The 13,905-nt window shown below is 41.4% G+C and overlaps 1 protein-coding gene across 2 annotated transcripts in view; it reads left to right on the top strand.

Moving 5' to 3' along the window:
• Positions 1-13,905, top strand: part of phlpp2 (PH domain and leucine rich repeat protein phosphatase 2) — a 40,954-nt gene that overhangs the window by 14,370 nt on the left and 12,679 nt on the right. For both annotated transcript variants that reach the window (XM_084933695.1, XM_084933685.1), the window contains exons 4-12: positions 535-725; positions 1,800-1,925; positions 5,718-5,872; positions 8,172-8,318; positions 8,740-8,970; positions 12,024-12,226; positions 12,385-12,445; positions 13,098-13,193; positions 13,731-13,886. In XM_084933695.1, coding sequence (XP_084789821.1) covers positions 535-725; positions 1,800-1,925; positions 5,718-5,872; positions 8,172-8,318; positions 8,740-8,970; positions 12,024-12,226; positions 12,385-12,445; positions 13,098-13,193; positions 13,731-13,886 — 1,366 coding nt within the window. The remainder of the gene's footprint in view (positions 1-534; positions 726-1,799; positions 1,926-5,717; positions 5,873-8,171; positions 8,319-8,739; positions 8,971-12,023; positions 12,227-12,384; positions 12,446-13,097; positions 13,194-13,730; positions 13,887-13,905) is intronic.

Consider the following 13,905-nt stretch of genomic DNA (forward strand, 5'->3'; position numbering starts at 1 on the left):
ATTAAACTGAGCAGAGTGGAGTTAAATGTGACAAAACCCTGACTCATTCATCAATATGACTGATGCCTCTTATATGTTGGGCTGGCAGCAGGGAGTAGAGAGAAACCTTTCCAACTGAGCTGAACAGAAAAGCTCTAATATGGCTTTAATTTAATAAATACTTAATAATGGAGTTTAAAGTTTAAACTCTCTTCTGATTAGTGGAAGAACAAATGAATTATTTTTCAGTAAGAGCTACCCAGATGTACAAATAGCATATGAGATAACAGGGCAGTGTCCATACTAAGCACTGATGTAAGACCATTTCTTGGAATAGCTATACTGTGGAGCTGACTAACGGACAGGTGATATCATAATGACCTTCGAGTACTTATGTGACTTCATTTTCTGGAACCTTTGTCTAATGCGTAACTGCAAAACATTTGCAATTAATTAGCTCAATTTGCTTATCTCAGCAGTGGCTTTGGGTTTATTTGCATTAGATCGATTGCTGCAGATTTGCACTAACATCTGTGCGTGGGCTTTCTCTCCCAGAGCGTCCAGTGAATGCGGACCAGCAGGAGCGGACCTTGCTGAAAGGCGTGTTCAGCGTCAGGAAGGGCAAGACTCAGCTGCACAAGTGGGCCGAGCGGCAGGTCATTCTCTGTGGCACCTGTTTGATCGTGGCCTCTGTGAAAGACAGCCTCACCGGGAAGATGCACATCCTGCCCCTGGTGGGGGGAAAGGTGAGAGTTCAGGGTTTAGAGCTTGGACAGCCTGAAAGGGTGGTAAGCTTCCACTTTCTCCAGGGCGGAGGACATGCTCCAAGCTGTGCCATAACACTCTTCAACAACACAGCTGGGTTGGTCGTCTGGATAAAGTTAAAAAAGATGACATGCCTGCAGAACCGTGTCATGAAAAGTTCTCAGTTTATTCCTCCTCAGCCAACAGAGAATGCAAGCTCCTCTTACTCAAAGATTAGCAAAGCTGCACACTAAAGCGCAAAATACATAAAAAATCTGTGTGTTTGTGTTTGAGCTGATAAAACTTCAGTGGCACACTCTGTATCTCCACGTGAAACCATAGACTGTATATAAAAGATGGAAATCATCGGTTGGCAGCTTGGTGGTTTGAAACTGAAAATGTAGAGCGAGTGGTGGCTCGGCTCGAAAAACCGAAGGACACTGCACACTTTTCAGTCACACACCTGCTACTGTGTATTCCTTCTGAACTTTTAATAATGTCTTCGTTATGGACGCTAAGACCCTAAACTCACCAGAAAAAAAACGTTTTTCCTGAGGTTGGCATCAAGTGAGCAAAAAAAGGGTCATTTTCCTATAAGCCTCTACACAACCAGGCATATTTTGGAAATCTTAGTATCCCCCCCTGTTGGCCATTAGAAGGAATGCAGGATTTAAAGGACTTCCACATTGGCAAGTTTTAGATCTTGAATGAATTCTCTACTAGCATAGCAGAATCAGTGTTGCTCTTGGAGTTGCATTGTGGGTAATGTGTGTCCCAGGTTTTCTTTTTCTTTTCTTTTTCCAGTTGTGCTGAATGAGTCCAACAGCGTCACAGAAATACAGAGTTAAATGTTTTTGCGCTATCGCTGCAGTCTTTGTGGCCCCCAGCTAATGTTTTATCCAAGTTGACCAGATTTAAACATGTTATCTAAGGTTTTTTTTTTGGAAATGTCAAAATCAGAATCACTGAATGTAGCAGACAAAAACACACTAAAAGAAACAAACACAAAATCACCACAAATTAAATCTGTCTGTTCAGTGTTCCTGATCTCATCTCTGTGTTGTCTTTGTGTCGAGGTGGAGGAGGTGAAGCGGAGGCAGCACTGTCTGATGTTCAGCTCAGCCGGGTCTCAGGCCCAGACATACTTTGTCAACTTTGACACACTTGCAGACTATCAGCGATGGCACCGGCAGGCATCAAAGGTAAGTCAAAGGCGAGCGCGTCTCACTATCTGTACATTAAACATTCACTAGCTGGGACCACATCCTCACTTTAGGTTTGATGGCATTTCTAGTAGGTAATGGCAGATGGCGTGAACATGAATTGAGGCTGCGGTTTGGGGAAGACCTCAGATGGGACTGGCGAGCCTTGCAGAGGAGAGGGAGGGTGGGACATGAAAATGAGAACAAATGGGGAAAGGGGGGGGGGTCATATGTAGATATATAGAACCGGAAGGGGCGTGTATGGAGGTGGTCCCACTCTTGAAATTCAGATTAATTATCTTCTGTGTTTTTTTAAAACTTAAATCAGAATGTCTGTGAGTCAGATGATGTGAAATGAATGTATTTTTGTATTTGTGTGATATACAATAAATCTATGGGCCTTTCAGAGACTTCTAAGAGCTCTTCTAAAAGAAAATCATTGTCTCTGCACTGCGCAGATTGCTTTGTCTCTAATATCCTAATTAATGTCTGTTGTGCTGCGGCTCCTTCTTGGAGCTGAACAGCCTCTGTGAGAGCCTCCACAGAGGCTGAGCCAGCATACAATTAGCCATGGAAGGAGAAAGCCAACAGAAATAAAGAAAATCCAATTAGCTGCAGATTCATGCTAAGTCCAAGATCTCTTTCTTTCACGGTGGTATGGATTACTGGGTTAGAGGAGCCTGTTAGCGAACTGTATTTTAGCTGAGTGTTAGACTAGAGGTTTCTATGGAGACTGCAGTTGATGGCCGGTGAAGGTTTTTGGTGGATTTGGGCCGACGTTTATGCTACATCGCTTAAAACAGAAGCCTGTGTCTGTGTATGAGGCTAACAGTCAGGGAGTGCATTTGTGCTTTCTTAATTAGCACTTCTGGATATCTTGGAAGTCAGACTGTAAAAAAAAAAGCAACATCGACGAGTTGCATTTTACAACAATCACATTAACAATGAAAATTCAGTGTTTGTCAGATGTTAATTGCTGCAAAAGAAACTCGCATCATCTTAGGTACTTCGATTGTTGAGCGTTTAGCTATTTGAAGAACATTTCTTTATATTTTGGTTCCAAAGAGACAGACTTTCTTCTAATTTTTTACAAATCATCTTAAGCAATAGCCGTCCAGGCTTTATGCATGTATGTATATATATCAAATGAAATATCAAAACTGATAACATAGCAGCTAAAATGCACTTTTAGTCACTCAAAAGTAATGTCCAAGTCTGTGGACATTTTAATCAAGTCCAGCCTGACTGGACTAGATATTTCTCAAGAAATGGCTTTTACTTTTATAGATGCCATTAACACATTTTACAGAATCTCAATGAAATATTAAACTGTGATGTTGTAACTCAAGCTGTGATCGGCTGTGCTAGTGGCCCAAGTGCTCCAGTTTCTCAGCTTTGCAGGAAATTTTGTGTCACGTTGATTAAGGACTGAACTACCCATCATACCTAAACTGACATATCTTTGCTGTGTTTCATCGTTTCAGTGTTGAATTACAAAGCAAATAATTTAAAACAGCAAAATCTGTCCCGACCTTCCAATTCGATCTCAGAGTGTCGCATCACTGATTTATTTTTTTTTTTTGAAGGAACAGAGGGCGTCTGTCCTGTGAGTTGTTTTGTGTTTTGTGGGAGAAGAGCAGTTTCGTCTTTATCAGCCAGTGACGTGATGCCATGCTTGACTGAGCAGCCATCCCATTTTCTGCGTAGCTGCACAGTGTGCAGCTCTGGAGCTAATGGGGGAGATGATTGTCAGAGTAGACTGACTTAGCACTGCTACATAGCCTGGACTGATTGCCAGCATGTAAACTATAGTCTCCCAGGTCTGTGAGGAAAAAAATCCAGTGACAAACAGCAGTAAAATCCCAACTCTCCCTGGTGCTTAAAATTTATGTGGAAAAAGTTTCACAACAGCACTACAAACTGGACAGGATCACAAGGCATCAGCAACTCTATAAAATCGCTGTCATGTGAGCAGGTGTGTGGTGAACGGAGCGTGGACCCAGAATGTAGGAGTCAGCAAATGGAACTAAACTCAAAATCAGAGCTTCGTTGCAAAAAAACCAAAAGGCAAATACAAAACTAAACAATAACAGGACATAATATGAACTGACAGGCAGAAGATTTCAACTACAATGAGGGAGAAGCAAACAATGTGTACAGAGGAGGGTGATTCAGAGAAGTGGACGCACATGGGAACATAGCTGAACTGAATCATAACTAACGAGACAGGGAAGGCAAACCTGAACCGTCTCTCACACAGGACTGGTGACTATCAAAATAAAACAGGAAGAAACACACACTAAGACTCAGACTAGGACACGTAATCAGACATTAACAGTAAGGGATAAACACAGGGACAGGACTATAGACAAGTATTAATTAGACAAGACAGGGAATGCAGACAAAACGCAGTGAGATCAGACAGACACGGGAATGTGACCGGGGAGACAGAAAGGATAACAAAACACAGAGACAAGACTGGGACAGACTGGGCATGAAAGGGGCACTCACATAATGAAGAAATAGAAATAACAAACTCGGATGCACTAGAGAATGCAAAATGCAAATTTCAGGGCTAACTATTACAAAACTTGAATATAAACACTTCATAAATTTAAAGGAACAAGTAAAGAATCAAGAACAAACTCAAACCTCACACACACGCATGATAATCAGTTTTCTGAAAAAAAAAAAAAAGAAAGACAACCATGATGATGGTAAGCTTTAAGACAGGGCTGTTATATAGACAGCATAAGCCAGAGGTGTCAATTGTAAGGCCTGGGCACCAGTATCTGAATTGCTTTGGAAAATGTCCCCCAGACCCTCCTCATCGACATTTATATTGCACCAATTAAGTAATAGATAAGTAATGGAAAGATTTAAATGACAGAAAAGTTGTTTTTTTCTCTTTTTTTAATTTGTTCGTTTTTATTACAGTGTGTCCAAAGTTAGAAAGAAAAAAACAGAAACTGACATTTTTTGCTAAGTTTTATAGAACCTACAGGACAGTCTCGGCATCGAGCTCCCAGAACTTTTCTGTAATTATTCACAATTATTTCTTATAGTTAAAGCCCAAACAGTCATGCTGACAGATTACTTTCTTCATTTACTAGCGCAGCGTCTTCCGATTGTGTAGAAAAATGACATGCTGTTGTAAGTACTTGACTTTTTTAATACTAAGATAACCCTAGGATTAAATTTGCAGTTAAACATCTGTACAGTGACAGAAAGGGGAGTTTCACTGGTCTGTGGGCTGTGTTTGCCCCGTGATATAAAGACATTTTGACATCCAATGCATAAGCTGTACCTAACATACTGGCAGCACAATGCAAATCATCATGCTTTTGGTTAATAAGATCAGACTTTAACTGGTTATTCTGTTACTGTTTTAACTGTTGCTTTCCTAGAAACTTCTTGTACTGGAATGTGGGAAACTATCTGAGTTAATTCTTGATGAGGCAGCTCGGTAGTGCCGATAAGGAAGTCAGTGGAACTCAGTTTTTGTCATATATCATAAAGCTGAGCACAACTCACTACTTGACCGTTGACTTTTAAATAGACGACAAACACGTAGCTAATATGTTGTTCTAAAATGAATCATCAGATGTGAGCTCGTAGCTCTCAGTTTTAGAAATGTTGCCTGACAGTTGTAGCTGTGGTTGCACCATGACATGTTTATTTTAATGTAAAAATATTCGACATAGCCAAGTTTGCATGTAAGAGTGATGCTTTAGGTACATGAATTGTAACTCGGTGTTAACTCAGTCTGCTTGTGTCTGCATGTGTGTTTAGGTGGTGTCTCAGACGGTAAGCCTAGTGGACTTGTCCTGCTACAGTCTGGAAGCAGTGCCTGAATATCTGTTTTACAGTCAGGACATTACCCATCTCAACTTGCGACACAACTTCATGAGCTTGCAGGGACCTGGAGGCCTGCTCAACCTCCCCAGGTAACCACATGAAATCAAATGAAACATCTTTGCAAGAAAGAGATGGTATTACATCGTCCTGTGGCTGGAGAGCACACTATCATATCCGTATGGTGCTAAGTATCTGTCTCGCTGAACTATGCCTTGGCCACTGAAATGAATCCCCAGTGCTTGTTATTTTGATGGCCGGGGCTTTGGAAAGCTTTTATCAGTCAAACCTTTTAAACTTGACAGTCGCCGTCACTTCGTTACTTTTTAGGATGGAAATTAGTTATTTAATAATATCACAAAATATTTTGTTGTTTGTTCACTAATTATGTGCTTTATTAGATGTTTTTCACTCTAGTTATTTTCCAGTTAGTCTGCTTTTTCAGTGTTACTGTGAGCATATGTTGCACATCTCTTTGTTATCACACATTTAATGATCCCCACTCATTTATGTCATATCCGTGGCTCCGTATGTGTGGCTTTTATTACATAGGGCATGAATTTAGTTGTATGTCCTTGCTCCTTGGAGCTGAGCCTGTTTAAACAAGCTGAGGTCATTAGCACATTGCTATAAATTGTGACTCAACCCGCTTTAGTTTCTGTTGAATGCCTGGTTGGATGGGTGTTAGTGTACTGAATGCATGCTGTTATAAAAAGATTCTTTTCTGCAGCTTACTAAGAAGACTGGTTTCTCTTTCACTGCTCTTCTTAATGTTGTCTTTAGAATAAAGTTGGTGAGCAATTGTGGTGGACAGGCTGACAGATGAGGTCAGGCAGGAGTCTCTGTGGACTATGATGTTCGCAGACGTAACTGCAGAGAGCAGGTGGAAGAGAGCCTGGAGAGGTGGAGTTAAGCTCTGGAGAGAAGAGGAATGAAAGTCAATAGACACAAGACAGAATACATGTGTGAGAGAGATGGGGTAAAAGATCCAAAGCTATGGACAGTACAGAAGAGAGGAAAAGAAGTAAATGCAGGCAGGGTGGAGTGGGTGGAGATGAGCGTCAGATGTGATTAGTGACAGAAGGATAGTAGCAAGAGTGAAAAGGATGATACACAATGCCGTAGTGACACCTGCTGTGATATACAGTTTAGAAACCGTTGCACAGATGGAGGTGGAGTTGAAGATGGCACAGATTGGAAATGAATTAATCAGAGGGAAAGCTTAGGTTGAAAAGTTTGAAGATAAAGTTAAAGAGTCAATCCTGAGATTGTTTGGACATGTGCAGAGGATGGATAGTGGATACACTGGACGAAGGAAACTGAAGAAGGAGCTGCCAGGCAAGAGGAAAAGCAGAAGAGCACAGAGGAAGTTCATGAATGTAGTGAAGAAGGACATTCAGAGGGTTGGTGCGATAGGAGAGGACGCTAGGGATAAGGTGAGATAGCGCTAGACGATCTGCTGTAGCAAGCCTTAAAGGCGGCAGCCGAAAGAAGAAGGAGAAGAATATTACTTGTGAATAGTGTTGTGACTCATGACAACACTCCCAGCATCTGGGGTGCAAAATGGGAGGTGAAAATTAGTAATCAAGATATAACTTTGTGTATCACATGTGTCACAGATGTGACGCAGACGTGCTCATATTGATGCTGTTCTTTTTGGAATTTCTAGTTGTGACCACAGGGTGTGATTATATGTTTTAATCAACAAATGCACATGAAGAGAGAAATGAAAATCACATTTATGTGTTGTATGCAAAGCAGGCCTGGCCACTCTAAACTGAGATATCAACTGTTAATATCAGGGAAGTGATAGGAGTGATTTAAATACATATATGTGTGTGTATTTAAATCACTCCTATCAGTTATGAATACTGTTCTTTGTTGCCTGCCACAGGCATAACATGGTGAAGCCTGAAGCAGCATTACAAAATATTACAGAACTCCTACCGTGCAGCACACGTCCAACAATGTTCACCCGACTATTGAGAAGTGCTGTTCAGCCTCTGCTGGAGGGTGGACAACATGGATTTAAACTATTTTTACTGCTCTTTAACCACAGTGTGCTGAACCAGTCATCCACTGAAGGCAACAACAATGACAAAAGCAGAACCGCAAATAAACATTTACCTCTCGTACTTTAACTTGCATGATTTGATCGCTGTTTTGTTCCGGACATAAAGCCCATCTGTGTTCTTTTTTATATCGACCAGTTTAAACTTTTTTGAGAGCAGTATGTCTGTGATGCATGACAGTGATGAATTCAAACACAGTTTGATGGTCTTGGTGGTGTTCATTCCTGATATACTATTTTTTTTTTTTGCAAATCCAGATAATGTAGATCGTAAACAAAGTGAGCCTGTAGACTTCACATTCAGTTTTTTCTTTTGTCAGGTTTTCTCAGCTGAAGAGCCTGAACTTATCTCATAACCGTCTGGGTGTGTTCCCCGAGTGTGTGTGCGAGATCCTCACCCTAACTGAACTCAACCTCTCCTGTAACAGTCTCCACGCCATCCCTGTACAGATAGGCAACCTTCAAAGGTTTGGCACACGTCAATTGCACACAGTGCGTACATTGCATAGGTACACTTTGTTGAGATATCAGTTGATAGCAGCACAGACAAAAGATGTTAGAAATGTCAGTTAGATGCCAGAGTTGCAAAATAAATAAAAGGCGCATTAAATTACATTTTTCGAAAAGGATGCAATAATTATTTTTTGCCAGTCGCCATTGTGGTTTGTACTTTTAATCCAGTATACACATAATGAGGGAATAAGGGAGGTGAAAAGGACAGAACATTTTGTTATGCACTCTGATAAAATAAAGCTAAATCATGCAGCATTTCCTGGGACGCTGTGCGATAGATAATGGATACAAATACAAATTGTTGTGAGCAGATATTTTGTCCGCTCTCTAAAGTAAAAGAAAGCAAAGGCCTGTTTTGTCCCTTTCTTCTCTTAGCCTGCAGACGCTGTCTTTGGATGGAAACCACCTCAGCTCCCTGCCTGATGAGATGGGTGGCCTGTTTCAGCTCAACAGCCTGGGGCTTTCCTTTAACAGCTTCTCTCACGTCCCTGCTGTGCTGGAGAGATTGAATGTAGTTGACAAGCTGGCTATGGCTGGGAACAGAGTGGAGAGTCTGGATTTGTGCACTCTGGTCAGAATGAGCCACCTGAAAAACATTGACCTCCGGTAAGAGGCCAGTGAGGAACAAACAGCTCTCAGCATCTGCGCTTCCCTTTGACTCATCTCACTCTGTCTTATCCTTCTCTGCTTGGTCTTCTGCTCAGCCATATGTTATTGAATAGAATAATGCTGGATCAGGATATAATATTTAAAAGGATCCTACCAATGACTGTCATTCTTTCAGTGCCTACGAAGAGAGGTGGCAGGTGGAGAATAATTCTGTGCTGCCAATTAGCTACAAGTTCCTCTTTTGTCTCTTTCTCCATTAAATGTCCTGAACTTCAGCCAGGGCTGCATTCACCTAAGCCTTACCTATTTATTTAACAAATGTTCATAGATGTCACATTACCTCTGAATAAATGCAGTGTCCAATTTAACACCAGGGAGCTGTCCAGAATTGCACTTTTCACTGCACTGCAGCACTAAACGTTTTTAGACGTGCAGTGCCCTGAAGAAAATATTTGCTCCCTCCCTGATTTCTTAGTTGTTTTGCATACGTTTCATATTTCATTAATACACAAATGTAACCCGAGTAAATGCAAAATGTAGTTTTTAAATTAAGATTTTCGTTATTAGGGGAAACAAGCCAAACAAACCTACTCGACCTTATGTGAAACACTAATTGCCCCCTAAACCTAATAACTGGTTGTGCCACTCTTGGCAGCAAGAACTGCAGCCAAGCATTTGCAGTAGGTGGCAATTAATCTTTCATATTGCTGTACAGGAATTTTGGTCCACTCTTCTTTGCAGAATTGTTTTAATTCAGCCACACTGAAGGCTTTTTGATCACAGCCGACCTTTTTACGGTCCTGTAAAAGCATCTCAATCACATTTAAATCATCTCAAACAGACTTTGACTAGACCACTCCACCAATCCTTGATTTTCTTTCTTTTTTTTTGAGTCATTCAGAGTTAGAGTTGCAACCACCACCATGTTTCACTGTTGGTATGATGTTCTGTTTTTATAAAATGCTGTTGTGGCATGGTGGTTAATCCAGTAGGGTAGATAGGATAGAGGAGGACAAACACACAGATTAGAGTACCTGTAACTGTTGCAGAACATGATCAAAGCTGCCTGGGTTATCGCAAAAAATTCCCTGGTGCCTGATATCACGCTCAGAGAAAAGGCAAAGGAGCAACCTGGATGGGCAGGGAGAGAGAGGGAGAGAGACAGAGAGTGTTGGAGCAGGGAGAGTAACCCATCTGGCTACACTGTGAGAAGTTTTATGCCAGATGTAACGGGACTCAAACCTTGCAAAAAGTTCCACTTTCCTCTCGTTAGTCCACAGAATATTTTCCCAAACGTCTTGGGGATCATCAAGATGTTTTTTGACAAACGTGAGACCAAAGACCGAATCTTTGTATAGTTTTTAGGTGGCAGTTTTGCCCAGTCCCTTTCTTATTGTTTAAGCGTGGACTCTGATCTTAACCGACATTCGTGACCACCTGGACGGGTCGTCGATTTGGTAGGCCGGCCACTCCTGAAAAGGTTTATCTCTCTTTCAAGTTTTCTCTATTTGTGGATAATCGCTCTTACTGTGGTTCACTGGAATCCCAAACCCTTAAAAATGGCTTTAAAGCACATTCCAGACTGATAAATGTCACTGACTTGTATCTAAGCTGTATTTTTACATCATGGTATGATATGTTGCTTTTTAAGGTGTTTTAGCCTACTACTTCTCAGACAGGAAGTCTGAAATCAAGAAATCACTCTATTGAAGAAAAATCTTTTGAAAAAATCATGTTAATCACACTTAATTCATGATTCAGTGCTTGTTACTTTTCACAGAGGGTGAGGTAGGTTTGGATAGTTTTTCCCCCTTAATATCTGAAATCTTAATTCAAAAACTGCACTTTGTATTTACTTGGGTTATCTTTATCTGATATTACAAATTGTTTGATGATCTGAAACATGTAGGTGTGGCAAATATTAAAAAAAACTAAGCAATAAGGAAGGGGGGGGGGGGTACTTTTCATGACACTGTACCTGTACTGTGAATGTGAGAACGCAAATCATCAACATAGTTGGATCTGACATTAAGTGGCCTTTAACCTGCCAGCTCCCTATCACATGGCTGACTGAGCCTGCGTGAGGATAGCACAGGAAATTGTCCAATAAATTTAAGCGAGTGAGTGGGTGTCATGTGTCCTACCTCCTGCGTGCTCTATCCTGGAAGCGCAGTTCATTTCCAGCAGGATGCATTTGAAGTAAACTATCTCCTGCTGTGTGATATACTGTAGTATGTGAGTAAGGAAAACTTCTGACAGTGTCCTGAATTGATTATCCTGACATTGTTCCACTCTGTATATGCCAGCCTCTAAGCAGTTCACAAATAAACAATATGTCATATGGAGGGACGGCAAAGAGAGGACCTGACTGCAAGATGCAGAGCCTGACGAGGCAGAAAACAAAATGAGCCTTTATTGACCAAAAGCAAAAACAAGAAAACACAAAGTCCAGAGGAATAAAAAAAATAAAAAGAATATGGAAAGATAGAAGGCACAAGAGACTGACAAAGGGCAAAGAGAAAAACACAGCTATATGAAAACAGAGGGATGATTATACAAGGCAGCACAGTGAGAAAGAACTCTGCACCGTACAAGTGGGGTGTCTTGCTCAAGGGGACCTCCATGACTGGTAAACTGGGATAAGAAAACATGCTAATTTTTCTTGTGGTGCGAAGATTAAGCCGGCAACCATTCCTCCAACCACAGCAAGATAATTTCTCAACCTTGTGAGTTAAGTTGTGGTTTGCAGGCTATATTTATAAGGACCAAGGTGCAGCTGTGGTGAATTTATGCTGGCAGCTCTCATGAAAGATGGATGAGATACTAAAGAGCATGTATCTGAGTACAGTGATGTACCGTGCACTCCTGAAATCAGAATGTATTTCCTTTTCGTTTCACTATGTGAGGAAGGTGTTTTTAAACGTATTACCGGCATCAAATGTTGTGATATGATATTTTAAAAGATAAACTGATTTGGGACAGCCCTAAAAATCATGCCGCTTGCATACAAAATCCTTTTTTCTGTGCTCTGTTCTCTCTGTTAAATATAGGCTGAATGGATTGCGGTGGGTGAAAAGTGAGAATCTAGAGGTAGTGAGCCAGGTGACCCAGCTGGACTTGCGGGACAACTGCTTAGAATCGCTAGACCTCGGCTCTGTGTGCAACCTGGAGACTCTGCACTGCCAACGCAACCAGCTGGGGACACTCACACTCAGCGGTTTCACACTGCGCATGCTTCATGCCAGCAGCAACCGTGAGTCAAATAGAGCGTCAAGTAGCTGCTATTAATGCATCACTGGCTATTTGTCTGTATGTTCCTGCCCTTCCCTCCACTGTTACATGCATCATGTAAGTGCACGTAGGAATGGTCCAGATGTTTGGTTGATGATTGCTGCCTTTATCTGCCTACAGGCCTTACAACAGTCAACATCTATCCAGTCCCTAACCAGCTGACGCACATGGACCTATCACAGTGAGTTCTGGCTGGGAATAAGAAGTGGCTACAGAGACGCTGATGTCTAAAAATAGTATCTTTGTCTTTGTGCTCATTAATCTAGTTCTGCTCAGTGTTTATGTGGTTGTAAATCAACATGAATACTGAAATAGATCATTATCACCCAACAATCTCCAAACAGATATTCTGTGTACTTATTTAACTGTTAAAGGATTTGGAGTTACAATATTTATGGAAAATTTATGGGACTTGTAATCATCGCTTTGTTTTTTTTTTTTATCTTGTAGGCAAAGGCAGCTGAAGCCCCTTTGCAGTATATTCTCATCCTTTCAGCTGTTAGAGTCACTTTGCCTGTAGGGATTAAATAATAGCTGGACAGATGAATGAGTAAAAGATGCGCAAATCTGAGAAATTCTCTTTTAAGGTCACGAACCTTTCAAACTTTGAAATAGGCCAGTGGTTAAATAAGCTGTCTTGTGTTTTTGCCAGTGTGAGAAACATCTGCACAATTTCTTTCTACCAAACATCTATCCCCAACTGCATGCGCTAATTGTTTTTGTTAAAGTACAGATCATTTGCAGGGCTAAATGGCCCTGGAGAATATCGGTTTGGCCTGACCAACTGCTCAGTTCGTGTGTGTGTGTCTGTGTGTGTGTGTGTGTTGAGACAGGAACCTCTTGGAGTATCTTCCAGACTGGGTGTGTGACTGCAGAAAAATTGAAATGCTGGACATTACACGTAACCTCCTGTCGGAGCTTCCTTCCAGGTTATGAACCTTTTTTTAACATTTTTGCATAAATTGAATTTATTCCGCCTGTCGTTTAATAAACAGCTGCCTAAAATCCTTAATAATGAGATATGGTTTTACACATTCTTTCTAACTACTCGCATGAATGCCAGCTGGTGCAGATAAAGACCATTTTTTACAGTAGTGAAAATGTGGTGTGAGGTTTTCTTGTGTCTGTGTGTTTTGGCTGCTACATTAAAATGTGGCCATCTTATAGTGCCTGGCTCAGAGTACCCTCATTCACTGCCAGGCTCTAGTATTTGTATCAGACAACAGTGAATGAATCAGAAAAGACTTTTGAAAACTGGATGCTGCTCCCCTGTTTTCTGTACGCACTCATAACTTTGTTGCTGGTATCTGGGGGAAAAGCTATTGTGCTAGTTTGTATGGGCAGGTAAACTGTAGGTCAGTAGGTCACTGATAGATTGGTGAGGGCTACCCACCACCCGCAAAGTTTCATAAGTGCTTTTTCTTGTCCTGATCTTGCTCTGTGATGTGTCTTCTGGCCTCCAGCAGACTGCTTAACAGCTTGAGTTTGAGGAAGCTGCTGACGGGGTACAATCGCTTGCAAAGAGTGCCTGAACTCCTTGACCATGTCCCTCTGGAAGCCCTGGACCTCCAGCACAACATGCTAGCTGAGCTTCCAGAGAGTCTGTTTCTGAAGGCCTTAAAGTAAGTCTGAATCGCTGTA

This window comes from Perissodus microlepis, chromosome 1, assembly GCF_051167445.1.
Source record: "Perissodus microlepis isolate ML-2025 ecotype Zambia chromosome 1, ASM5116744v1, whole genome shotgun sequence".
Lineage (NCBI taxonomy): Eukaryota > Metazoa > Chordata > Actinopteri > Cichliformes > Cichlidae > Perissodus > Perissodus microlepis.